This window comes from Strix uralensis, chromosome 4 (genome assembly GCF_047716275.1).
Source record: "Strix uralensis isolate ZFMK-TIS-50842 chromosome 4, bStrUra1, whole genome shotgun sequence".
Lineage (NCBI taxonomy): Eukaryota > Metazoa > Chordata > Aves > Strigiformes > Strigidae > Strix > Strix uralensis.
Genome location: NC_133975.1, coordinates 125,528,098 through 125,555,575, shown reverse-complemented (window position 1 = coordinate 125,555,575; position 27,478 = coordinate 125,528,098). Strand labels below are relative to the sequence as shown.

Here is a 27,478-nt window from a genome sequence, read left to right as displayed (position 1 = left end):
AAAGACTGATTATGATTGCTCTGAAAACCAAAATTGCTCTTTTTAATAGATTCACTGAAAAATGTGATGTGGCTAGCACTTTCAATAAAGTTCAAAACTATCGTGGACATAAAGTATTAGTATACACAATGGTCTTGATTATGATATGACAGTAATTGCCTCTTCTTCTATAACACCTTCAGCTGAAGCCCATGTGGAAACAAAAATTCAATCACTGTGACAAATGCAGCTTGAAATAAGAGAATGTGGGTTACCTCATGTGCAGAAACTGGGGGATTAGATTCCAGACCATCTTTCTCAGTTTCTGAAGATTTCAGGACTTGACTCCTCTGGCACACCCTTTGCTGAATCTGCTCCACATCTTCTCTATATGACTGATTCTTGGTATCACCAGATTTCTCCTTTTAGTGTAAGAAAAATAAAAGAAACAAGTAACCAAAAAGCCCCAATTAAACCTGCTGAGTAGTAATTACAGTGCTCGAGATGACAAAGTCACAAAGCCCATAATTATAGGTAGATGAGGAAAACCACAATTTCATCTCATAATTTATTGTGGGCAAGGTTATGGCCAAGGAATCTATGTAGCAGAAGCAGTGCTGTAATTTTGTTACAAATTTTTAGAGAAATTGCAGATTGCAAGTGTTCTTCCTCTGACCTACACTGTTCTTTATTCTAAGCATGGACCTTGAACTGTGTACCCCTAGATGCATTTTTTAAAAGGTTTAGCTTTTTCCTGAGGCTCCAATCCTGTACTTGTACTGTAGACAAAGAGTCTGTGGTTAGACACCCAGCCAATTACCAGGCAGGATATTCCTGTGGGCAGCCCGGGGATTTGCTGTATGCACATGCTGAGGTATTTGCTGACTGTAAGTTCTGCCTGAGTTTGTTTATCATCTGGGGACAGATGAAATAAAACAGCCACCTACACAAAATAAAGAATGGCAAATCCTTACAGCATGACCATGGTGGAGAGCACAGCACAGACCTACCCATGCTGCATGGATATCTGAGCTAGTGGCTGCAAGTCAGATAGGCTATATACTCAAAGTAGCCCACCTGCAACCCAGAATGAACAAATCTACACCAATTCTCAGCAAGCTCATGAATGCACACTGTGCTCCATCTTGTCACAACCACACTGCTTTCATCATCTCACACAGTTTGCTAAAACTCAAAGTCTGAGAAGGTTCTGGCTGTCTTCTCTATAACACCCCTTCAGGGAGGGGATGACAGCAATGAGACCCCTTTTAGCCTTTTTATCTTCAACAGGAACTTAAGTCTCTTCCCAATCATTATGGCTCCAGCTCCTAAACACTGCTCTAGTTTGTCCAAAATCCCCTTGTACCAGGGTGCACCAAACATGTACCAGGGTGCACCAAACAGGACATAGCATTTCAAATGCAGCCTCATATGTGCAAAGTAAAGATATAAATAAGAAATCTAAATAAATGAGACTCAAGCAAAATAACAGTATTCAAGCAAAATGGTAAGAAGACTTCACAATATGTCCAGGTGTAGGTGACTTGGAATGTAATATCTTCAGCAAACCACTTTGTGGCAGCCCATGGTAGTGAAAAAAAACATCCCTCCATACTAATTTTAAATGTACAGGAAAGGTTTAGACAGTTAACACATACTAAGTGTACAGCACATCAGGCAAAAATACCTCAGTGTAATGAGGTTTTTATATTTTTTTTATTAGTAATATCATCCCCACTGCAACTAAACTGTATACATATACTCTCAAATTCAATCACTTGTGTATTCTCATGTCCAATTACCTCTGCTGGATGGGTCTCCTTTCTTGTTTCATCACCTTCAACACCAACACCATCCTGATTTCTCTCCAGTTCTGCTTCACCACCCTGAACCGCATTATCCAGAATGTCCTCCTGGACCCTATCATGTTTGTCCATACCTGGGATTTCTTTATCAGCCTCCCCCTGATTTGAAAAATACAAAATGTTTACAACCAGTAGAAGTCACAGTCCAAAATCTAAGTTTACTAAGGAACACCACACTCCACAAGCTGTCTACTCTATCTTCAGTTTAGCTTAATGAATGAAGAAAAAGGCTGAGGTAACCCAAACCTAGAGTCTCTTGGAAACGCCTGCTCAGATCAGTTTGCCGTATCAGGATCTTAATCACTATGAAACACAAACCAAGCAGGAGTGAGTGCTCACATGATTTTTAATACTGTCATAGAAGTTTCTGCTTTGATACATTTGGCAACTCTAACTATTGATCTTGCTCCTTCTCCAGAAATCCCAGCACGGATGGTTTCCACTCTGATATTTTGATTGTCATCTCTCCCAGCTACTGTTACCACTCAATGGTCAGGTCAATGAGGGAGTTCTCCAAATTGTTGCCCTGGGGACTTGTAGAGATCATCAAATTGATCTCTTGCACACTTTAGATGTGCAAAGCTGAGGGGATGATTTGTAGAACATAATTTATCAATCGTTTAATCAGGTAAGGAAAATACATCCCTGTAAGACTACAGATTTTAAGGAATTACATTTGCATTTCTAGCGAACAGACACACACACACACATATACTGTCATGTATTAGAACATATTTGTCAGGCACCTGAATGGTCTGCCCCAATCTGTCCTTGCTTTGATGGATACCCTGTAATGGGCTGTCTGACAATACACTGCTTGCCTTCAAAAGCAGATCATTTAGCTTGTCTGTCTCGGACATATTTCCATTTACATCTTGACCCTAAGAGAAATGATATAAAAGAAAACCTGCTTGTATGACTGTAAACATTGTATTTTAACATTAAATCTCTGAATGGCAAAAACCATTATCTACAAAATCAAACAGGACAAATATTGTGCTGCAGATCTAAACAAGTCTTACTGGTTTAACAGAAGCTCTCGAAGTTCTTTGGCAGAGGTGCATCTGCAATTTTCTCAACCATACACCTTCTCCCTTTGTGTCCTCACCAAGGATACCTGCTCTAATTATGTGCAAGAGAAAGCTATACACAAGTTGTGTTTAAACGGAAAACTGCAGTTTTGAATAGACATTATTGGCCTGTTACAGACTTGTTAAAACAAGTTAAGGGAGCTCTTGTTCACATCTTTGATTTATACATATATATTTACGGAAGGCTTAATTTCAATGAAATTAAGGATGCAATATACAAAAGTCATTTGAGAGACAGATGCCTCTTTAACCAGTCTTCCTCTGCAATTACTGTCAACAAATATACTCACATCATGCATTTCCAAAGGCTCCTTTAACTCCACTGCTGTGTGGCTCTCTTCTGCAGCAACAGGAGTATCAGAAGTGATCTGTATCTCTCTCTTCAGCATTGTATCTGCCTTATCTTCCCTTTGTATTTCATTACCAAACTCATCTTTTAACTCAAGGGCTTCACTGAAAATATTTTTGTCCTTTTCCTTGACATTTTCAAGTCTTTCTTCCAGACTCCTGTGTTCGATCTGAAGTGTTTCAATCTCATCCTTAATAAACTTCTGTCCTGGTGAAGAGGTGTTTTGTTTAACAGTTTCTGCTAAAACCAAAATCTTCTTTAATGTGTCTTCGCATCGACTAAGAGGTCCTTGTTGTTCCTTTAAACACAAAGAAAACATTTTATTGAAAAGTACCTTCACTCAATATTCTTAATGCTAAGATCTGAAGTCAATCACTAAAATCATAAATATTTGTTGTGAACAATAAACTGTGCTGAAAAGTACATGCAGACCTATTTGCTGCAGGAAGTCAAATACTAAACCAGTAATTTTAGTCAGCCATTTTTATGAACAGAGAACACCTGAAGCTATGAGCATTACGGCAGTGATAACATAATCAGATAGTATGCTGTGAGGTGCATGGTGATATTTCCAAGTTCTGAACAGATAAACCTCTCCCTCTCCTATTCATTTTTACTTTTTAGAGGTATAGCAAATTCTGGCAGAAGGGGAATTACAGTGATCCATATCTGTGCTACGGTTTCAGCTTTCAGTAGCTCTTTATGCTCACAGCTACAAGACTGTTACCCATTCTGCCAAAGAGCAAAAGAATGTCTACTTATGCATGAAGGACACTTCTCAAATTGAATTTGGCTCACAGACATTTTCCTAAGCTTTCCGCTCTGGCTAATTTAAAGACACCTACTAACACCAAATTTAATGATCTCTTTCCTCATTATGCCCAGAGAGGGAAAAAAACCCCCAACCAACCAAATTAGAAGAAGCCTGTGTGCTTGAGCTAGGACAATTGTACCGTCAGTTCAGCTGACAGTAAAGGTCCACTCTGTGCATTAAGAGTGGCTTTAGGCCTACAATTATCTTAATAAAGGAACACCACATATACTTTATATTTTAGAAAGGTTTCTTAGTTTTTCAGTTTGACACCATTAGCAGTTCTCTTTTATAAATGTGATGGTTTCTACAAGCCCCTAGGGCATGGACCCGCTTTCTCCATGATGTAAAACCTGCAACATACCTGTGATTTCAACTGGCTTTGCTCAGCTGATGGTTGTTCCATTGCTGAACCTTCATGATCAGCAAGCTTCTCAGAGACGGTTTTCAGCTCAGTGCTCAGGCCTGTTACCATATCCTGAAACTGCTGGTGCTCTTGAACATGACTTTCCAACGTCTGCACTACTGCCTAGAAACCAAGGAGTTTCTAGGATTAGTTCACCATTAGTTCAAACAAATATAACTCATCCGCAGACTGTCACAGCTTTTCCAGGACTTCAGCAGCACAAAAAACTTACTTGTTTGCTGTAAAATATCCAGCTAACCACAGGTGCACGAAAAATATCTTACCCTCTTCCCAGCCCATCATGGACTCCACCATGAACTTCTAAATAGGGATGTTTAGACTTCTAAAGGGGATGTTTTCCATTCAAAACTGATAAAAGATTAGATGCGAATGCCACATAGGGTGCAAATGCAATTTGTGCTAAACTGGGTGGAACCAGTAACAAACAAGATGCAGAAAAAGCCATTCAACCATCCTTCCAAAAGCAAAAAAACCCTACAATGTCTTGGAGATCATAGGAACAAATGCTTCATATTATAGCTATCTGAATCTGTTTATACAGGTACAAAATGTTCTTCATGCTTACCTTGGTCTCATTTGTTTAAACATTTATCCCTCTACAAAGCAGAAGGTGGTGAAAAATATGAGCTTCTAGTGCTCTTTTTCCCACAGTAAGAGAGAGAGAGAGAGAGAGAGAGAGAGAGAGGAATTCCCTGCCCTTCTACAGAGGAACTTTACCCATAAACTTGCCAGCTGAATTCTACAGGCAAACAGTGAGAACTGCAATCAACAAGCATACCAATAATCTCATAAGGAAAGAGAGTGAGGTTCCAACCTGTAGCTGGCTGAGCAGATTTGCATGTTGGTGCTTTAATTCCAACCATTCCACCTTTGTGAAGCAGGGATCCCCAGTGTGACCCTGTAGGTGATCTTCCTGGCTTTCCAATTCATTAAATCGGGAAGTTAAGTCTTCTACTTTCTGCAGGAGGTCGGCATAGATTGTCAGCTGAGCTTGCTTCTCTTGCAAACCAGGCTGAAGGGCAAAACCGATCTCCTGTTGCTGTTTCTCTAGTTCAGTTAGAGCCAGCCTCAGATCTTCTTTGCTTTGCTCATATTGCTCCCTGTTGAACTGAAGTTGCTCTTGAGGGCTAAGAAAAAATACTGTGTTTAATAGCATTAATTTTTCTTTTATTCATTAGTTAGAAAATGTCAAATTGTGGACAAGTCAACCAATAAAAAGAATGTGAGCATACTGAATACTTTTCTTCAGGTTTTAAGTTACTGATAAGCTTTAGACTGGAATTTTCAAGGTGATGAAAATGAAAAACACTGAAGTTACTACTGCTGAACTGGACTTAAATGCAGGACAAGTGACTAACCCTCTTAAACCTACACACCCACAGTTTCTGGCATCTGAGATGTGATGCTCATGCTCTGTATTTTTCTGCTTTTCATTACAGCAGAAGTTCTGTTTAAAAACTACAATATGGCTATGAATCTCTTTTCCTTGACAACTTCTTATGACAGTCTCCTGAAAAGGAATGCTCTACAGAAGATGGTTGAGATGGGGGTGGGGGAACGTTCTACAGATGCAGACAACAAAACCAGCATATGCAGAATGGGTCATGTTAGCACAATCCAGTGCCTTCTTTCCTGACCTCGCCACTGGATTTTGATTTGTGTGCTTTATAAGCATGAACACTGATCTGCTGCAGGTGAACACATCGCATTTGTCCACAGGAAATATGCGGCTACGATCAGTGAGACAAAAGTAACATTTGTATGTTCACATTTGGCGATGAAGCACAGATATTTTCCAGATGGAACTTAAATGCCAATATTTGAAAATATGATCCCACACAAACACATCCAAATAAACAAAGTCTGGTTATAATTCTGTAAAGTACAGCAGGATAAATGAGGACAAAAACAAAGCTTAAGTGTTTTGTTTTTTGCCCCTCAAGATTCGTATTTTTTGTCAAATGACAAATAAAGCATAGCCTCACATACATTAGGTACTCTTGCTTCTTAAGTTCCCTACTCCAGCTTCACACTGCTGTTGTTACCATGTCACATCTGTTATTCACAGGCCTGATCCTGCAAGGTCCTGAGCATCTCTTCAGACATGCTGAGCACCTCAACTCCTGTCTTCAACATACTGTGAAGAGGGTGCTCTGCATTCTGTTGTGTTGGATCTTATATAGCCAATGTTCTACCTTCCTGAATGCCACTTGTATTGCTTGTACTGAGTTGTCAGTAATAAGAAAAGACAACTGAATATTCTCAAAAACACTTATTTTTAAAAATTAATTCCTGGGACATTTTTAAAAAAGTATACGGTAGGCCTACTCTAGCTTCCATTGATCTCAATGGCAGTTACCAGTGATTTTATTGAAAGTTCAGGGACATTACAGCAGACAAATATCTTGAAAGCATCTGCACGTGTAAAATCAGAACTTCAGTTTATGTTTCACAGCACACCTGGAATCATCTGGCATGTTTTAAAGGATCAGTTTGGCTCTCAGACAGTTGCCACAGTGCCAGTGACACTAAAGTGCCTTTGCTGACTTAACAATATCAGCTGCCACAGCCAAGAAAGACTCTCATAGAGCCAGAATAGACCAGGCTTTAAAAACTCTACTTTAAAAATTCCAGCCTCTTGGATTTACCTTAAACTGTCTTATGAAGCAGTAGGAATCTTTTCAAAGGTAGATCCCACCTCTGCTGGGGGATCATGCCTGGGGTACAGAGCCCAGATCACATTGCAGGGAAGGGCCACCACAGTGGTTAAATCAGTGTGCCCTCACTGCACAGTCTAAGGAAACAAGGAGCATTAGGTGCACATATTTTTTCTTTTTTTTTTTTTTTTACAAGAGTGGCTGAACTACTTCAGTAACAAAAGGGAATCTGAGGCAAGGTGGGCAGACCCTACCAGCTGTCCTGCCACCCTCCTTACACCTCCTGGCTACACCCCCCACTTGATCATTCAACCCAAACTGTGACATGCCCCTCCACAATACTGCAGAAATACAAGTATTTTTGTAGGTATCTTGTTCTGCCCCAAAGAACACAAATTCAATGGAGCTGGTGCAGGAAGAAGAGAAGAAAGTCAATATAGCAGTAAGTGATCCGTACTGCTTCTTGGCAAATTTCACATTACCTTCCACATTCAGTGGCTAGCCGACAGGCGCTTTCCCACTTGTTCTGGAACTCAGAAATAGTCTGCTGAACCAATGTCTTCTTATTTTTCTCATTTCTCATTAAAGTTTCTCCCAGAGCTACCATGTTCTGTATTTTGGCCTCTCCTGCATCTTTGAGAGCTGTGATTTCCTGTATTAAACAAGAAGCAGAAGCAGTACATAAACAACTATTTTTGGTTACAAAATAAAAGGTATTACCAATGATTTTTTTTCATACTTTGTACACTGCTGTTCAAGACAAAATAATTCTCCTTCCAGTATATCACATAACTGATACATAAACAGATAGATCATCTAGCTTCAGAAAGGCTGGGATACTGAGGCTGATTTATTAATTATTCTCTACATAACAAAACCAATATTGTTCTGACAAACAAAAAAATGCTCCAAATCTTAGGGAGAGATATTTATCACAATACTACCCCTTCCACGGAACAAAACATGTAAATCCCAGCATCCTCATTTCTGGCTACTCTGGTAGGCAGCCTCCTAAGTAGTAAGAGACAGAAGACACCAAAGAGGACACTGGAACCTGAGAGGCCCACCGAGGCAGTGGAGCAGCCCAGCACAGTGTCACTGCAGGACACTCGAGAAGTCACGCACTTTGCAGAGGCTCTCCAGATGCCCCAGCTACGTTCCTGACCTCCCTCTCCACCTTCAGAACAGGCTATAATGGGAAGGTGCATGGCCACCAGCACCTTATGAGTTCAGTGCTGCTCTACCCAGAGATGCAGCAGAGAATATCACCTTACGTGTGTAATAAACTATGCAAAACCCCCCAAGAAAAACCCAAACACCCCCCTGTCCCCAAATAAGCCACAAACCCACAGGCAATCAGTAGTGACAGTATCTTTTAGGAGGTACTGACTCATCAAGCATTCCTCCATTATTAGCATGACCTGTGAAGTGGAAAAGGAATACATTTAACACAATACCTTTATCTGATTAATCCTTTCATCTGATGGCAGCTCATTTTCCTGTGAACTCAGGTTATTAACAGCCTCCTCGAGCTTTTTGATCCAGCAAGAAACATCCTGGGCAAGTTCTTCAAAATTTTGTCCTTCCACTGGAAGTCTCTCAGTATTCCCTGCCATTTCACTTACATGTGCTATCAGTGTCTGGTACCTACTAATAAGATCACTCGCTTCTGCAATGGTTTCATCTGTCAGCCCAGCCTCCCTCAAGGAATTTGTTAGCTGAGCCATGGAGTCAAATGGTTTTCTGAAAAACACAAAGAATTAATAAACATCTATCTGTTGTAACAACATGGAGCAATCTTCTTTAGGAGACAGTTCTTAGAGACCAAAGAAAACAATACCTCTGTATTAACAATGTTTTATAGAAGTTTTCAACTTTTGTCTCATCTTTTTTGGTCTCTTCTAGTTTTTCTTCCTGAGCAGTTAGCCATTCTTCCAAGACTGTGCTGCTTTCTTCAAGGCTAAAGAGAGTATAAATACAGACACAGGTCAAAATGAGAGGCATTACATGACTAAACCCTGCTGACAGCAGTGTTTTGCTGAAAAAGTAACATAAATATCATGCACCTGATCAAGCAAAGTTTTAAGAACAAGATTAGTTTACGTCACTGAAACTAACCATGAGCACATACTCCCATATAACACTGAGTCTGCTACAAAGCAAAAAAACACATGAAGCATACAACAAAACACTCACTACCCTTTATTAAAATACCATCTTTAATAAAAAGCAGAGTTGTTTGCCATTCACTATGGCTGTTTAATAATGAATCATTTTATATCACTTGTGATTAAAATGTCATAAACTACATTAGTTCCCCACCTACTGAGCTGATGGAGAGAAGCACCAAGTTCCTTTTCCCGTTTCTGACATTTGGAGATCAATCTTTGTAGTTCTGCTTCTTGATCTCTCACACGGCTGTTAAGGTGGTTAACGCTCGCTTTGGGCAAGTAATGCTTCACTTTATTCAATAAAGTTTTAACCTCTTGGATTTCTCTGTCTTTGCCTTCAGATGTTAGGAAGTGCTGAATAAGAGCACAAACATGAGATGCATTTGTCAAATTTGCTGTTGTATAATAGATATTTATGTTACATGAGTTTTTCAACTCCTGTTATCTCCACCAATATTTTCCACAGCAATTCCAGTTCCTGAAAAGGAATATACGTTAATTCACAGTTTGCTGACTATTCCACTTGTAAATGGAAAAGTTATTGTTTTTAAAATAAGGAGAAAGTGAAGCAGACAACTTGGATTTTCTTCTCTAAAGTACAAATACACACAGAAGAAATAGGCAAGCAGCGTTCAAATCTAACACTGGCATCACTGTGTCTTCCTCCTGCCACTTAACTGTGACTGATCGCTTCTTGCAGATGTTGTGGCTTTTCCATCTCCTTTAAGTTGATTCTGTCTGACTTAAGAGTGAAAATCTGGCTACAAAGAAGTGAATGCAAATTTTGCTACATTTGAGTGCAATGGGGGTTGGAATTTCATTTTACTTCCTACACAGTTGACATTCTACATCTTTGCACAGTGAAGTACTTGGTCAAGGTCCACTGATTTTCACTAACTACTGTCTGTCTCTCACTTGCCCAACAACGTCTGAACTTGAACACCGATACTCCATTTTAACAAAGTTTTATTTTCATTCCACTTATTGTCCTAATGCTTTAAGTTACATAAAATGTTCTTTGAGCCTCAAGTTACAAGACCACTGTAGGTGAATTCACTCCCAAGAATAGTCTCCTGTGTAAAAAAGTAAAACTTCAAGAACAATCAGCTTTAGAAATTAGAACATTTTAATACTTTACCTTTAGCCTCTGCAGTCTTTCTTCCAGTATCGGTTTTGTTTCTGAGGGGTCAAAGCAGTCCTTCAAAGACAGCTGAGTGCTGCTGAACCAGTCATTAAAATTCTTGCATTGACCTGAAAAAAGATAAATTCCAATTTTCTTCATTAATTTTATTCTGTAAAAGAAAATCCTATTTAACATTAAGATTTCAGACCATTCGTAATTACATTTATCAGTGCTACTGTCAAAGGTTGCTTTTGACTACAGATCATGTGACAGAGAATGCTGCAGTTCATACTTTATTTTTATCCAGTATTCATTGACAATAAACATACCTGTTCACTTAGCACAGTCTGCTATACATACCGCTTTTAGTAAACAAGACCTAGATTAGCCTATGGGCAAATTTCTCATTTCCACACAAATAAATATTACTCAAAAACTATCTGAAGATGAGACTACCTTTGGGCCTAATTCTACACCTGCACAATTCCATATCTGCATAAAACAAAAAGTGACTAATATTTCTATTCATTCTCACAACTAGGATTAAATAAAAAATGACTGGAAAAAATGAAAACATTTGATTGCTGTATTTTTAAATAAAATGTTCTGATATTTGTTCCTGAATCATTCTTTGTACTTCTTTTACCTATTTTTTAAAATGGAAAAATAAGAAACAAATCCTTTGATTCAGACTGAGTGGTTTGTTGGACTCAAAAGCCATTTTTACACAAATCTTTATCTTGTTCAGAACTCTGAAGCAGTTTGAGATATCGAAGCAGTTTCAGACACCAAACCAAAAATAAATTAATTGCATAATCTTTAAGTGATTATGACAGTCAATACAAACCTATAAATGTACATAAATGTATAATGTGTTCGCTTACGGTTCAGAACACCAATAAAGTGGTCTTGAAACACATGCTTCTTCTTGTTAAATAAATCAGTGACACATTTAAGCTGCTTATTTAATTCATCCACATCAGGACAATCCGTCTCTTCTTGGAGTAATGTCACATGATGTTCTTGCTGCAGAATTTTCTGGTGTATCTCCTAAAGTCAAAAAAACAGGACACCTGTTAATAAGAAAATTCTTAAGTGCAAGCAGGAGTTCACTGTACAGAGCTGCTTTAGTACAAACTAGAGTTTTGCAAAAGGGTTTGGTCCTGCCTACATGTCAAAATAATTTCTTAAAGTATATTGGCATTAACAAGGCAATCAGTAGGTAGATATAAGCACTAAACTCTCCTTGAGCAGTGTGTATACATCTGTAGGCATACATAATCACACATACTCACTCATGCACATTTTGGTATCACACAGAATGGATATGTAAAGTGTAAAGTAATATATTATGTTCCAGAGCATATAATACTTAGAAGCTACAATGCCTTAGCTGCCATAGGCACTATTCCACCCCTAAATCCCTTATCTATATGTCAAGTCCCTGTGGCTTGAAAGATAACTTAGAGGGAGCTGGGAGAATTAATTAAAAGCTATATCTTTCTTCCAATACCTGTGATTTCACTACCCCAGATACTAGTGATCTGACACCCAGAATGTGCATAATCCACTCACTGCTCAACAGGAGGTTGAAATCTTGCCTGCCTTGAACCTCCAAGAAGGAAGCAGCTCTTTCTTCAACTCTCTCCCTGGTGCAAAGAGGATGATAAGTTGGCTGAAATTGCCTGCTGGGAGCTCCCCTTGCAGGAAGGCTCAGGTGGCACAAAGGCAACCTCTGTATATTACCCAGTCTTGGAAAAGATATAACCCAGTACCCCCAACTACTGCTTCAACATATCTTGGGTGGTATACTGTTGGTGTGCCTATCACTAACCATTTCCAATAGCTGCAATGGTTAACTAACTACATCTGATAACATTCAGTGAAAACAGGCTTTTATTTCATGTTTCTGGCAGCTTAAGGAAATATTCAAGCCAGGCTCTTCACTTGAGTTATTCTACAACTTACACAGGAGAAACACTTACGAAGACTTCCCTGGGAGAAAAAATAATGAATGAAATTATAAAAGATGTGTAATTTGTGGCACAGTACCTCTAATTTAGTAAAGATCTCTAAGGTGTCAGAAGGAGATAAAGCTTTTAAAAGTGATTCAGTCATTCCAATCTGTGTCTTGGCCAGATCAAGGTCTCCTTTTAGTTCTGCTGTATTCACGCTGAGTTCACTGGTCCTCTGCTTTGTTGACAAGAGCTCTTTTATTAGCTCCATTTTTTGCACAACAGATGATCTGATGACCTTAAAATTGGAAACAAACATATGTAAGATTTCCTAGAATATTACAGAACTCCATTACAGACATAAAAAGCAACGAAATGAAGTCCAGACGTTTCAATCACAGTTTGTTCCAGTTTCTTTCCCTTCCACTCCTCAAACTGAAAAATAATAGTATTTAAGCCCAGCTTTTCTGAGGAGGAGCGATCTCAGTTCATTTTTATTAGTGATGCATTTACCGGTGCTGCTTTACTAACAAATTTATTTGTCATCTGCTCCCAGCTGGATAAAGGCCTTACATGCGCTACAGCTACCATGAAAAAGAGGGTGCCAGCTCTCTCTGTACACACCTCCCTGCAGTGATCCCATCGGGGCAAATTCCCCACACTGATCCAAAAAACAGGCAAGGACAGCAGAGCACTGGGGAGCTCTGACTCGAGACTAGTCACTAAGGAGCAAGAGTTCTTTAACCTTATCCTTAAGGCAGATGAGACAGTAACTCAACGGGATCATGGCCACGTGCTGAAACATGACCTCAGGGGGCTCAGGGCATCTGGTGCTCCCCAGGAGCAGAGTGACACAGTACAAGGTTGCTGAGACCTTTCCTAAGCTCCTTAGATCACTTCACCCAGTGAAACTTCTCTGCGTTCACTGCCTGCTGAGGACAAACACACAAATAGCCAAACCAGGTCAAGCTCAAGGTGCATCTCACAGACACTGGGAGCAGATGCTTAGGGAACTGGTATAGGATCAAAGTAGGTTAACATGGTCTCAAACACTGCAGGAGGATTTGTTCTTTGTTGTGTAAAATTAACATGAAAAGAATAAGATTTCCTTGTGATATCCCAAAGGAAAACATCACAGTAAACACCACTCTATGCAAATAGCTACAAACTAACAAGCTACATTAAGCCATATCCAGGTAAAGGTACAGTTTAAAATAGACAGTCAGCATGTTGAGTTGCTGGGATCCCCAAAGGGATGACGAAGCCCATTGTGCCTTGTTCATGGCCAACAGCTAAAAGGCAGATATCACTGGCACTGGCCTCTTTCAGTAGGCCTACAAAACAGTTGGGTCAGGTCGAAGTCCCTAAAAGGCACAGGACTGAGAGAGACCTTTGTGTTTAAAATGACAGGTTTGTTCTAACAACTTGAGAAAGACAAGTGAAATGTCACTGCTAATAGTCAACAAAATGCCTTCAATTCTCTTTGGGTAGATTTAAGTCAAACCAAGAAATGATTGTGTCAAAGATGGTAGGAAGAAGCAGGAATGCAGTAATGAGTACTGGCGTATCAGCTGTAAAAGCTTCTTTGTACCTGTAGCTCCAGTGGAGGTTCATTGCTATTCAGAAGTTCTTCTATCTCAGCCACTGTGTTGTCAAATTTCTGAAGTTTTTGCTCTTGGACTCGTAAACATGCCTAAAGGTGGAAAAAACACATTAACTGTGTTTCCCCCCAAATCAAATTTCCATGTGTCTTTTAGAAAATTTTATTACTAATATTCTGATTCTGCATTTTGGCATATAGAGCTCCCATAACTAGTCCATTTGCTGATTTTCATTTTAGTAATTTAGACTTTTTTTTGTATTAGAGTCATAAACACTCTATGTTTCTCAGCAAAAGCAGTTGTTAATGCAAATCTAACATAAATTCAACGTTAGTTGTTTTACTTCTATATTAACCTAAGTAAATTTGCAGGAAAACAATCTTAACTTTGTATTTATTTCTTGCTGATTCTAATAAAAAGGGATATTCTCAGACGTTATGGACTTAAAGTCAAGAATTGGCATCCTGATGGTGCACTTTGGTAGGGATGTAATAAAACACAACACATGCTGTAAACACTTTTTTTAATGTAAAACCTTTATATATGAAAACACCTCCACTCATTTGAATGGATTTTAGAACAAGCCAGTAATATGAAAGTAAAATACCAGCTTCAACTTATGAAGCAGGATATATCCAAAATAGTCGTATTGTCTCATATTCCCATATTGATCTTTCAATCTCCCCCAGGACAAAGTATTCCTTTGCAGTCTCTGTACAAGCAATCATCAAAACCCATTCACATGCTACTGCCCTTGAAAGAGTTCCCATTTGCATACTGGCGACAGGGGAAAGCAGAACTTTTCTCACATTATTTATACTGAAATTATCTTTAAATATACAGTCAATCATTACTCTGTTCTTTTGTGACAGGCTTCTTGAAAGCACATGCACCAGTGCTTTGCTGGGCAGTCACAAAGGACCCTAGGTTTCAACCCTATGTAACATGATACACATTGCAACAGTTGGGGTTTTTTTGTAATTAACATTAATGTAGAGATGTTTTAGGATCAACAACAAGCAAAACAATAATAAATAGATAAATGATCCTGACACCCTCTGCACTTTAAATTGTTTTACAAAACTCAGTGCATTGAGTTCAGTTTTCTCTCCTTCTATTCTGCTTTTATAGTAGCTCACAGGAAATATGGCTTCTCTCTCCCTTGCCCTCTCCTCCCCTCTCTTTTAAGAGTTACTCTCTCACATGGGAGCAGCAGAATAACCTTAGCGTAGCCACCTCCAGCACAGTCCTTCCTAAGCACCAGTAGAGGCATGTCAGGGGCATGGTAACACCAGCCAGGCTTGAGCAGTTTTCAGGTAACAAAATGGCTCTTAAGATGCAGTTGCCAGCTGGTCTATTTTTACTGGAGCCCTCAGGGACTTGAACTACCCCAGGTAAATTCTAATAATACAACGGTAAAGGTACTAATAATGTGACAAAATATCCACCTCTGCATACTATGTATACTACTGTTTCACTGGGAAGATCTATATACAAAGAACACCTTGGCTTTTTACTGCTCTACAAATTAAAACAAATGAGCAGCACTAACAGTAGCAGTAATGCTGCAAATAAGCACAATAAAAAACAGGGCATTTGTAGCATGTAAACACTGACAAAAAACTGCCTGCATATTTTCAAAACAAGCGGATATACGATATATTTATGTCTCAGCGTCACTCAAGCAGGAAATTATTTTTGTTTGCTAGATACCGGCTATAACTACAACAAAGCAGCTCAGCTGGTTGATTATGCCCTTAAAGTCAGAAATTAAAATATTTACCCCTGTATGTGAGGCTCTTCAATGGCATAGAGCTAGTGCATGTGTTTTTACACCCAACTGCACTCCGATAGCAAGAGTTAATGCTATAATCTGTGTGAAAGGGGCACAGGCAGCCTGGCTCTGCTGATGTCTGCCTGTATGCAGCTGCTGGAGACCCTTAGCAGCCAGCCCCTATTAAGGCTGCATTAAGTTACACTGGGGCGCACACCAGGACAAGGATCGCAGGAGCAAATAAGTCACCTCTGCAACCTCTCCTTGAACTGTGCATTGCCCAGCCATTTCTGAAGCTCCAGTATCTTCACTAATAGGCAACTTCTAACCGGAAAACTAATTACTAGCCTATACACACTCTCTTCCCTTTCTTGTCTAGGCACAAGGAAATATGTGCACCACTGTATTCTAGACTACAAGCTTTCCAGGCCTTCTCTTTGCTGTATGTTTGTACAACACAAAGGCATGAGGGGGCTTTTGTAGTCTAAAGCAGCATTTGCAGTGTTACATTAATTTAAAACCATTTAGTATACATACACGCTATCTATTTATTAGCTTCCAAGACCTGTATGCCCAATACATTATGAAATATCTTCAGTGAAACTATTCATGCAGATACAATTGCAAATGTTACAACTTCCTCTGCTTTTGCAGCGCTGGTATTTCTATGCGATGTGCATGTTTATATTCCAAAGTCCATATCAGTGCAGTATAAGTTAAGGGTAAAAAATTTCCATTCAAATTACCTTCAACTGCGTAAGGTCCTCTTCGGTCAGACAATGGTCTTCTGCGTTCTTAAGTTCTGCATTTGCCCAAGCGTCAATTGTGCCAGATAAACTAAGAAGTTTGTCCCACAAAGCTTGAGCTCTTCCCAAATTATCACAGTAGTTTTCAGTCTTTTCATTGATCTACCATGAGATTCATATACAGAAAACACACACAGATTTCAAAAATGTTGAGTTATAGTCTAAAAGCAAATGCAGTATAATAAAATCTGAGAAAGATGAAATCACCCATAAAAACAAGTGCAACAAGGAAAAAAAAAAAATCTCATGTGTCTTCACAGTGAACTGGTCATGGAGAAGATATTTAAATCCCTGCCACACATTGCCAAACATACCAATCACAACAGCAGCTTGCCAGTTTTAAGGCAGGTTTAGGAAGGAGCCTTGCTCATTAATGTTTATCTACTCTCAGTAAATACCATCTAATCTCAGTATTGATGCAGTGCTTAGATCAACAGTGGCAAACATTTCTCACCAAAAGCACCAGCACTGTAATTCTCCAGATTGTCTCCAAAGTCTAAATCCACAGAAGTTGTTACAGAAGCTTACAGATTCATGCGGAAAGCACAAATATTACCTTTCTTCATTTCTTAGAATTATTTAATGTCAAGGAGTGCCCATGATATAAACTACCTGAGAGATCAGAAACATTATGCCAATAGACACTCCGCAAGCTCTGCTCTGGTAAACACTTGAATTTATCTCTTAAGAATCTTTGCCATATTGTACTTAATTTATTCCGAATATTACACATGCGTCAGAATCAATTACTATAATGCATAACAGATAAGACCACCCTGATAATTTACTTTTTACATACATCCAGCCATCTGTCCACAATAATGTTAGCCTCATTCTCGAACGGAGGCTCCTCAAAGCTTCTCATTTTATTGAGCTGGAATTGAAGGTTTTTGCAGATCTGATTTATTCTGTCTACATCTTCAGAGTGATCATTAAATTCCTCTTTTGCCTCTTCAATCTGTGAAAAAGACCAAATGGATATTTACAATCATGTTTACTTATGACTGTTTATTCAGCAAAACATTTTTAACTGATGTGCTGCTCTTTTTAGTTTAGAAAAGCACCAGCATTATACAAAATAGTTTATTTTATATAATATGATGAGACTGGGAATTTACCCTAAGTTCTTATATTCCTGTCATGCTGATAGGAACATTTTGTTGTTAGAAATCCATAACATTTTGTTATTGTCTGCAATACAGCAATACAGCTGAGTGGGTACTATGGATGATATATTTCTAAGAAAGTCAAAACCACAGTTTGCTTTAAAAGTCATAATTGCAAGATCCAAGGGGACTGTACATCCATACACAGAACCTCAGTTACAGAAATAAACAATGCACTACCTAATAATCGTCTGAGATACTATTACAACTCTGAAAAATATAAACCTGGCATTCTGATCTCCAGGTTTTGAACTACTTTTTAAAAAAAGCTTAAATCCCGTTTAAACATAGCCATTGTCAAATATGCCATTGCCAGAAACCGAAATGTCCCTTTTTTCTACTTACTATTTAAATACTAGACTGCTCCTTTGTGGTTAATTGTACTGTCAGTGTTTACAAACAACATGGAAGCTCGCTGGAAAAGAAACACTGACCTCTAGTGTTAGGCAATTTGATATTAAAAGCTCTCCTTGTTTCCCAGAGACAAGAATTACACCTTCTCATATAGATACTGTCAGCCACTGAGATAAGGCAAGGGACGGCAGAGCAGCACTCACAAACCAGAACAAGGCAGAGAACTTTCTTTGCTACTATTTTATATAACTACAAATAACAAATCATCAGCACTCAAGGACATGCCTGTACTGTGCCACAGCTATTGCAGACCACAAGTGTGAGAGTGGGAATTGCAAAACTTAGGGTGAGGAGGAAGGGTTGTTACCAGCGAGAGGGGTCTCAAGCAAGGGCCAGGGTACACAGGTGATCTCCCTCTCTCCTGCAGCAGGAGCCTGAGTGATATGAGGTGCCAGAGGTCTCACTGGTGAAACCAAGAAAAGTCCCTGCCTTAAAGGGGGTGGGGGGCACACAGACAACATCCCGCTGCCTGAGGGAAGAAACCACTTACGTTCCTTCTTAAATTTAACCATGCCAGGCACCACCTGAGAGCAAAGATTCCTGAATGATACGGGTGATGCCTCATCAGGAAGCCTAAAAACGGGATCTGAACAACCAGGTTTATAACCCAGTCAGGAAATATGAAACCTGTACAGTAAAATGGTCATGATGGACATGCTGCTGTTTGCTAATCCATTATCCATGGACAACTATGTCCAGTGGTTGCACTCATTTAGCCGAGAAGAATGTAGCCAGCTATCAAAATTTGTCTGAAAATGTGATAAACTTTAAACTAAATGAGGGGGTGTCCAGCAATACCTGCTCATTCAGTCTGATCAGCTAATGTAAAAGCTACTGCAAATGTTTAACTGCTATCAAAGACAGCATGGAACAAATGTTGATTACAGAGGCCAAGGTTCTTATACAGAAGGTCTGTCTTCTATGTAGGTTTGTAACATAGGAGAAGTGAGAGAAGAAATACCAAACTATGTTGTTATGGCTTCTAACTGCCATAACTCAGCAAACTCAGTGTGAGGGCAGAGATTCTTGCAGCAAACGTAACCAGCTCAATAAAATACTGTTCCATCAGCCCAGTCAAAACCATTTTGGCCTCCAGAAGTTCACACCCCAAGGCAGCACATGCTGGCAATCCCCAGGCTGTCTGTGAGTCAGGTGGCAATGACATACAGTGAGGTACACAAGCTCCAGCCCAAGAAGCAGGATAGATCCGTCATGGCCCAGTCTCTGAGCAGATGTGCCACGCTGACACAGCCTTACGGCTCCTGTTCCTGATCCTCCTTGCTGAGGGCTAGCTGAAGGCCTCGGCACAGCACTGCACGGTGTAGACAAACCCCGCAGCCCTGCCTGGGACCCAGTGACACAAGCAAGGAGAGCATACAGATCTAAACTCTTGGCTATAACCCACAGCAACAGCAGAGAAACAAGCAGCCCCAAAGAGTTGCATTACCTACTATTTTTAAGTGGTACAACATTTTAAAGTATCTTCTTAGCAACAAATGAATTTGCTATTTTTGTGTATTTACAAACTGCCCACTGTAAGTTTTTTAACTTGGTAGAAAATATAGAAATATTCTAAAGGGTATGGATGAATATGCCTGATTTCAAAATGTCTTTCTGGTTAAGACAGGATTTCATCTTACTTTCACACTAGATCATAGTTTTTCTATGTTTTTGTTTTTTTAAATCCCTCCTCTTTAACAAGACCTTGATTCACTTAGCAAAGCTTGAAACAAAACCAGGGTATGGTCCCTAAATGTATTTTGGAAGTCAAAGTGAAAGCAAGGTCTTAATATTTGCCCTGAAGACTGAGTGTACAAGGGCAACCCTACACCTGAACACTCCCAAGAAAGGCTTTTCCTTCCTCTCCAGTAAGTTCTTGTTACTCACCTTTGCTATTAGTCTGTTCAAATTCTCCTTCCCCATGTAAGAAGTTTGCTGTGAAAGCACAATCTCCTGTTTCTGGATGATGCTGGTCAGATTAGTTTTGCAGCTTTGATATTGCTTCAGGAGTTCCAGAGCCCTTGCACACTGCTCCTGGCTATTAAAAAGAGATGCATTATTTATGGCCTAAGCATAAAGCAGTCGCCTCAACCTCTTGTCTGCTTCCTTCTCCTATATTCAAACATGTGGGGAGTTTGACTACTATGTTTGGAAGAGAGAAAAGGGGGGATAAACTGTACCAGTCATAAACCCTCAATACTGTGTGACACCTGGTGTGGTATTTGGATGGGTTTTGGAATCAGAAATGCCCTTCACCATCATATGCCTCTGATTCACATGTAGCTGTGATGTGACCTGAGCAGTTCTGTTTATATGATACTCTCCACCTGAAAGGTGAGCTCAGACACCAGTAAACTGAAATATAATGTGCAGCAGATATCACAACAGCTTGGGTGGTGGACAGTGGGAAATCCCACCTCACGCCAGCCTTCAGTGGGATATGAAAACAGATTACTCCCACTGACACCTGTGCAAGACATGAGGATTAACCAGAGCTGTGCCAGTCCGTGCAAAGCCTCTAGGCATCTTTACAAACTGTAAGAGAAGGACAGATGCCCTGGATGATCAATCACAGCCTTTCACAGTCCCCACTCTCAAACCAAGCTCCTTTAATCTTTTTCTGCATGAGACTGTTTTCCCAGCTGTCCTCTTCCATTTGTTTCAGTTTGACTTTTCTTTTTGAATGTTCTGGCATGAAATTCACAGCAAATATAGAAGCCACATCATTCCCAGCAGCGTCCAGGTTTTTCTTTTGGATACCTATTAAGTCCAACCCATCACTGAGTAGCTGCTGAATTATGGATGGATGTCTTAAAAATATATAAAATCAATGAGCTCTGGCTGCAAACTTCTATGTGCAATTCTTGGCTTTATGACAGTTTACAGCATCCTAATAGTAACATTTGCTACCACATCAGTATTTCATTTAAAGTATGGTCTAAGGCTTTTTTGCCATTTCATTTTACAAGGAAACTTCTTACGTGTACAATACTACTTTAAAATCAGCTTTTCTCCTTACCATTCAGCAAGTAAGAGTTTTGTATCCTCCCATAGCCTCTCTATAACTCTGCACTGTTCATTTGCTTCCTCTGCTTTTTCCTCTTTGATCTGCGGGAGCTTATTAGCAATTTCTCGCATAGGTTTCATTTCAACAGCAGCACAATCCAATTCCTTTTCCAATTCCATTAACGATTTTACCCTTTATTAGAAAAAATGAAATACAGCATTATATTAAAGTCTTTGATTTTTTTCCCTGATGTAATTAGCAAGTTCACTAGAAATTCATCCTGAGCTGCACATATTGACTATATTAAATGACATCATAAAAAGTCTAACTGGATCTTCAGTTCATGTAATTTGACACAGTCCTTCAGATAAGTTATGGACCTAAGCCCTTTGAGAAAGCAATCCAAAATCCTAAAGGCCAATAGGGTCTGTATGAACATAGTGAATGATTTTTTACTAAAAGGTAAGTGCATTCTGGCTATCCTAAAATATGGTCTAAGACAAGAAGCTGTGCCATAGCGTGGGATTTCACAACTTAAAAAATGGCCACAGTTTATAAGCTCCTCTCCCCTCCCTTTTTCCCTCCACATAAACTGTAGTGAATTGTTTATTCATCCTTTGCGAGGCTGCAGAGAGCTCCTCTGAAACAGTACTGGAGACATACAAATCATGTTAGCAGGTTTCTTGGGGTGTGGTAAAATAACACACGACTTCTATGCTGCAGAGTTTCAGACCACATGCATCAGTGCTCAGCAAGAAGACCCATCTCCCTGTTTGACAATTTTCTTACTGAAAACTAGGATCATAACAATCAACCTCCTTTTATTTTTTCTTCATCAATGCTGCTTCAAACACACACATACATAGGACTTGAAAAGAAAAGACAAAATGGAGAGGGCTTCCTTATTTAGGCTGCGATAGAACGAATAAAATCTAAGTTCACAGCTTCTTTCAGTGCTCCACAGATACTTCGGGACACATTTAGGTTTCAGTGCTCTACTGTGAAGGGGCCACAGGTCCTCTGAGTTCACTGAAATTATGAAATCAAAAGAGCTTAAAAAAGAATTCACCTTTGTTGAATAGCTGGAATTGTTGGATCCTTCAAGCCTATTTTGTTAATTCTGTCACGTAGATCCTGAATGTTTTTAAGAAGTTCACGTTTTTTTGTGGAAAAAATCTTGTATAAGTCTCTTTCCTCTGTAAGCATCTGTTCACTTAAGGGATCATAAGTCGCATTTAGCTCTTCAGATAAAGTGAGAACAAGGTTTTCACAGCAAGTCTTTCTTCCACATTCAGCATCTTCCAAACAGATATCAACTGTTTTCAAGCGTTCATCCAAACACTTAGCCTCTTCTGTCATGTGAGAAACTTCCTGTGCAGCCTCTCTCAATGCTTTTCCCTGTACTTCATGTTGACCTGGGGAATCTGCAAGACATTTGATGGAAGACTGAATCTTCCTCAATGAGGCCATAAAAGCTTCCAGATCTTTAAGGACCGTCTCGCGGATCTGCATTTTATGGCTCATTTCTTCAAGCTGGTTTTGATAGTAAATCATAATTTTACTTGCAGCTTGCAGATCTATTGGATTAAATTCATCTCTTGCTGAACAATCTAGGTGTTCCAATTGTTTGCACACTTCAATCTGATTTAATATGGATCTCTGTAGCTCCTGAAATTGAGAGAACGACCAACAACTTTAGCAAGTGAAAGAAAACCTGTATCCTGCGTTCAAGATGAATCTATGACTGAAAAACAAATTATATTAGCTATAAAATAAATATGCTAAACAGGGTGGTTAAGAACATAAACCTCTTTTTTCCTACTCTGAACTTTGGTAGAGGGAAGGAAAAAGAAGAAAAATCAAATAAAATGGTATTCCACACACAGGGAACTTGGTCAGCACCATAGAAAACCCAAGCCTCTTTCCAGCAATCAGACAAAAAGGAGAGAAAGATGATGAGAGTCCTGGGACTGAAACTGGCAGGCTCTCTCAGTGGGAGATCACTCAGAGCACAGGCGAGCACACAGATGTTTGTTACTCTGCCATCTTTTAAGTCCTTTATGCTATACTTTTGGAGGAGACTTACACACTTTTAAAAATCTCTTGGTGAAGTCTGCATGCTATCTGGTTACAGCCCTCAGACAAACAGCAGTGTGTCAGCATTGTGAAACTCCAAATGGGCAGAGAACTGAAGAAAAATTCAGGGTCCTTCCAGCCAAAAAGAGTCATCTCTGTCAGACAGAGTGCACATGCCCTCTGCCCGACAGCCTGAGAGACCTAAACCCAACTTCGCTCAAGAGCCAAGGGCAGACAAATGCAAACTTTCAGTTCTGCGTAGCTGTCAGTGTGCTCAGCTCAGAGTGTATGTCAAGAACAAAACAATATTCACCCTGCCTAATAGACAGACCCGAGGCATAAGCAAATGATACCAGATGACCACGTTATTGCATACATGTAGAGCTTCCAAACCCATTCTGAGGTGTGCTTAGCTAGATACCTCAGCAGATGTGACACAGGCAGCTTAGCTTAGCCTAGCTCACAAATTAACACCACATTATGTATATGACTCTACAAAGTGATATAAAGCCAGGTGGGAACACTGTAAACCCGGATCAAAGGAAAGTCCTAACCTAAGATGAAATGTTCACGACCATGCTTTTTACATTAGAGCCTACTGAGGGTCCCTGGCTGGCTCTATGGGAACAATGATATTTAAAGCAAAGGGAGTAAAATGCTGCTATAGACTTTAGAAGGTTTGGGAAGTCTTGTGAGCTGTCCCAAACTCCTGAGTGAAAATCCCATTAAGTTCTCTAGTTCCTAGACATAATAAAAACTATTCTGGCTAGGGTGTGGTCCCTGCATTTTCCCTTACCTTTAGTTCCCTATAAGCAAGATCACTATTCATCAGATTAAACTGCTGGATGTCCTTTTTCTTAAGCCGCTGATCTAATTCACATAGAAGAATGGATTCATTTTCTATTGGCAAAACAATTTCCAATGCAGTCCTTAAAGAGTTTGTTCTACGAAAAAGGTAACAAAACATGAACTGGGAAAGCAAGCAAGAAAAGACACTCAATATTTTACAGCACAAAATGCCACAAAGATAATGTAATTGATTGTCTAACAGATCTAATCCTCCTCCTCCTGAGGTCAAAGGAGTTTTTGCATTGATTAATAAGAAAAGCAGTATGAATCCCAGTGAATTTAACCAAAAGGTTGAAGGAAATAACAATAAACTTGGGAACACTGCACAGTGATGTTACAAAGATCTGGCTCTGTGCTTCTTGGAGAGATTCACACTATCTGCAATGTGTATATGAACAAAGTATAATTAAGCAAAGCTTAATTTTATGCCATTTAAAAAAAAAAACATTAAAAACGTGCAGATATTTTCTGCAATGCACACTATTCCCTTCACAATACTCTCATTAGTTAGAATGAACTATTCCTTAGCTAATATCACGAAGTGTTATTTTATACCTGGTACTTATAATATCCTGAAGCTCTTTCCATTCTCCTTTTAGTTTGCTTCTTGTCTCAGAGATAGCAGTCTGCTGTACTTCATCCACAAGATCTTCTAAGGTAGATGAGATGTTATCCAGTTGTGTCCAACCAGAATTGGTTTCAGTCTCTATCACCTAAAAGATAGGCAGCATTAATTGCATTAATATGAATCTGTATTTCTCAATGGACTTAACAGCTCATAAAAATACAGTCACAAGAGTCTTTACAGAAAAATTGAAAACATCACCTGAAAGTAAAAGTATTTATTGCTTTCTTTTTCTTTAAGACTCCATTTTTAGCTGCATGCAAATCTCTACCAACCTTTTATGATGAAAATTTCCACGTCAGATATATGCCTTGGCTACATTTTATAAAAGGTTCAGCCATTTTTACTACAAGAATGAATGGAAAATATCTCAACTTAGCTATGATCAAAAGAACAAAAACCAAACTGAACCAAGTTCTGAGATGCTTAGATAAGCTTTGTACTTCTTTCAAGCAAGGACTTGAAAAATTGCGGTAATAAATTCTCCAACATCAATTATGTGCCTTTTATCATCCCCTTAAGGTTCTCACAAACCTAATCAAGTTATAAGTCCTGGAACAGTTTCATTCTGCACTTACACCACTGTCATTGATGGTTCAACTCTGACAACTCCTCCAGCCCTGACCATGGTCCATTACTTACCACTCCTGCTGACAAAAGCAAAAAAAGCTCCAGCAAAAAAAGCTGCTTTCCATAGTTATTTTTTTCATTAGACCTATTTCAGCCTGCAGATCACAAACTGAAAGCCACCAACTTCTTTCAGCAACACTTGTAAAACTTCACTGCTAAGCAGGAATGCAGTTCTGCTGAATGCTAAACCCTTGATTTCCCCTCTACTTCTAATAAACCTGGTTGTAAGGATGCTCCTTTTCCCCTGGCAATACAGATAACACAGAGAGGTGAGAGCTCTACATGAGAAAATAACAATTTAGGCACCAAGTATATTTTTAAAAGATGAATACTTACCTGTAGTTCAAGCAGTTTATTCTGAAAGCATGAAGTGCCTTTTATTTCCTCAGTAAAGCCAGATGCTACTTTATCTCTGCTGATTTGTAAAAGTTCCTCCAGGTTACTTCTTTGTGTGTTATAGCTAAAAAAAGATGCAATCACTTTCAGAGAGAATATTACTTCTAATTTAATGGAACATGGCAGGGTTTGGGACTTGCTGACCAATAGATTACCATATAAAATAAGCACAGTCAATTGCACATGCATATTTCTACCTAAGTCCCAAATGAATGGGCATAAATGAGCAACATAAAAGAGCTGAGAAATTGCTCACCTGGCTAATTTTCAAGTATGAATGCCTGCCTGCATTCTCCAGATTCAGTTTTATGAACATAAAAATGTCAGTTCTTTAAAAACTTGACACATTTTTTTTTTATTTTGCAATATTTGAAGTTATTGCTAAGGCAGATACAGCTTTTTCTGGCCCAAGAAAAGAGCAGAAGAAAAAGTTTTATAGCTCTATGTGTTCTTGCTACAAAATCCTAATGTTTGAAGCATTTAGCTACTATAGTGCTTCCTTATCAATTGTAGAGCAATATTGAGTAAACTCTAGTAGAACAGGAACAGAGTTCTGCATAGCAAAAGTGCACCCTATGTTTGATACATTCAATTAATTTACAAATGTCTAGCATAGTATCATCTCTTAATATACATGCATTTTATCCTTTAAAAATTACCTCTCTAATAAAGCTGGTATGGGCAAATCATTGTCTTCCTCTAATTTCTTTGCACAGCTTTCTCCATTGTGATGTTTCACATCTGGTTCCAAAACTATATCTGCAGCAGATCTTGAGGTCTGAGTAAAAATAAAAAAGGTAACAGTGACCTCTACGTCATGCTGTGTTGATACATAGTGAAGACAACAGACATCTGTGAACTCCTGAAAGAAACAATCGCTTCATGTGTCCCAAAGGAAATGAGAGATGCCATTCATGAATACAAGATGTGTTTAAACTCAATCATGAACCAAAAGTGCGAATTTTTGAACACTTGCAGCCAGGTCATTCACTTCTTCCACAGATACTGGGTCTTCGGCAAGCACAATCCACTTGTGCAAATTTTTGCTGCAGCTCCATGGATGTCCTTGGGCAACCACAAGCACTGTCTTCTGCAGCTTTTGTCAGGCTGCTCATACCAGACGCCTTTGTATGTCTCTTGCCCTTGATTCCAGGATATACTCTACTCCTCAGTTTGCAGCTGGCTGACGTTAGTTATGCAATTCATACTTGGATTATTCATGAGAGAACAGATTTCATCATTGTATCAGGGACTATATTAGTAGCCTTACAAGAGATCTCCCTTGATAACAGACAACTCTTACGTATCTTCATACTTTATGTAAATGCAGTGGGTCTCTTCCTATAAGCCACCAGTCTGGAGGCTGGCTGATGAGCTGTCTGCTCATGTACTTGCATGAATGTTTATCCTAAACAAGACATCTTCTGCAGCATATAAATGATGAACTGTAGTATCTTATCTCTCTGAAATGATTTCTAAGAAGTTATATGGGTTCTGGTTTTCCCTGTATTTTTCTAAAGCAAATGCCTCCAAGTCTTCACTATTTTGGCTCTCTGTGTCCTCTGAAACTTGTTCAAATTATTGGGACACTATGGGGGATTGCACCTGAACACAGCTTCACACATGAGTCCTCCAGCTGAAAACCACTCTTTAGCAAAATATAATGCAAGGTTGGAGACTCACATCTCCTCGGGATGCCTAGTGCT

General features: G+C 39.2%; 1 protein-coding gene across 7 annotated transcripts in view; it reads right to left on the bottom strand.

The window, feature by feature from the left end:
- SYNE2 (spectrin repeat containing nuclear envelope protein 2) overlaps positions 1 to 27,478 on the bottom strand; it is a 195,642-nt gene that overhangs the window by 119,391 nt on the left and 48,773 nt on the right. For 6 of the 7 annotated variants that reach the window (XR_012628988.1, XM_074869023.1, XM_074869025.1 and 3 more), the window contains 23 exons: positions 26,432 to 26,550; positions 25,713 to 25,836; positions 24,677 to 24,834; positions 24,069 to 24,216; positions 22,266 to 22,864; positions 21,209 to 21,388; positions 20,077 to 20,227; positions 17,409 to 17,567; positions 16,550 to 16,711; positions 14,020 to 14,121; positions 12,526 to 12,726; positions 11,358 to 11,523; positions 10,489 to 10,601; positions 9,502 to 9,704; positions 9,020 to 9,139; positions 8,637 to 8,922; positions 7,662 to 7,831; positions 5,337 to 5,649; positions 4,460 to 4,624; positions 3,226 to 3,582; positions 2,591 to 2,725; positions 1,782 to 1,943; positions 255 to 401 (listed from right to left, as the gene is read on the bottom strand). Coding sequence is in view for 6 of the 7 variants with exons in the window: in XM_074869023.1 (XP_074725124.1) it covers positions 255 to 401; positions 1,782 to 1,943; positions 2,591 to 2,725; positions 3,226 to 3,582; positions 4,460 to 4,624; positions 5,337 to 5,649; positions 7,662 to 7,831; positions 8,637 to 8,922; positions 9,020 to 9,139; positions 9,502 to 9,704; positions 10,489 to 10,601; positions 11,358 to 11,523; positions 12,526 to 12,726; positions 14,020 to 14,121; positions 16,550 to 16,711; positions 17,409 to 17,567; positions 20,077 to 20,227; positions 21,209 to 21,388; positions 22,266 to 22,864; positions 24,069 to 24,216; positions 24,677 to 24,834; positions 25,713 to 25,836; positions 26,432 to 26,550 (4,440 nt within the window). In the remaining variant the exon portion in view is untranslated. The remainder of the gene's footprint in view (positions 1 to 254; positions 402 to 1,781; positions 1,944 to 2,590; positions 2,726 to 3,225; positions 3,583 to 4,459; positions 4,625 to 5,336; positions 5,650 to 7,661; positions 7,832 to 8,636; positions 8,923 to 9,019; positions 9,140 to 9,501; positions 9,705 to 10,488; positions 10,602 to 11,357; positions 11,524 to 12,525; positions 12,727 to 14,019; positions 14,122 to 16,549; positions 16,712 to 17,408; positions 17,568 to 20,076; positions 20,228 to 21,208; positions 21,389 to 22,265; positions 22,865 to 24,068; positions 24,217 to 24,676; positions 24,835 to 25,712; positions 25,837 to 26,431; positions 26,551 to 27,478) is intronic. The other variant, XM_074869027.1, reaches the window with a different exon arrangement.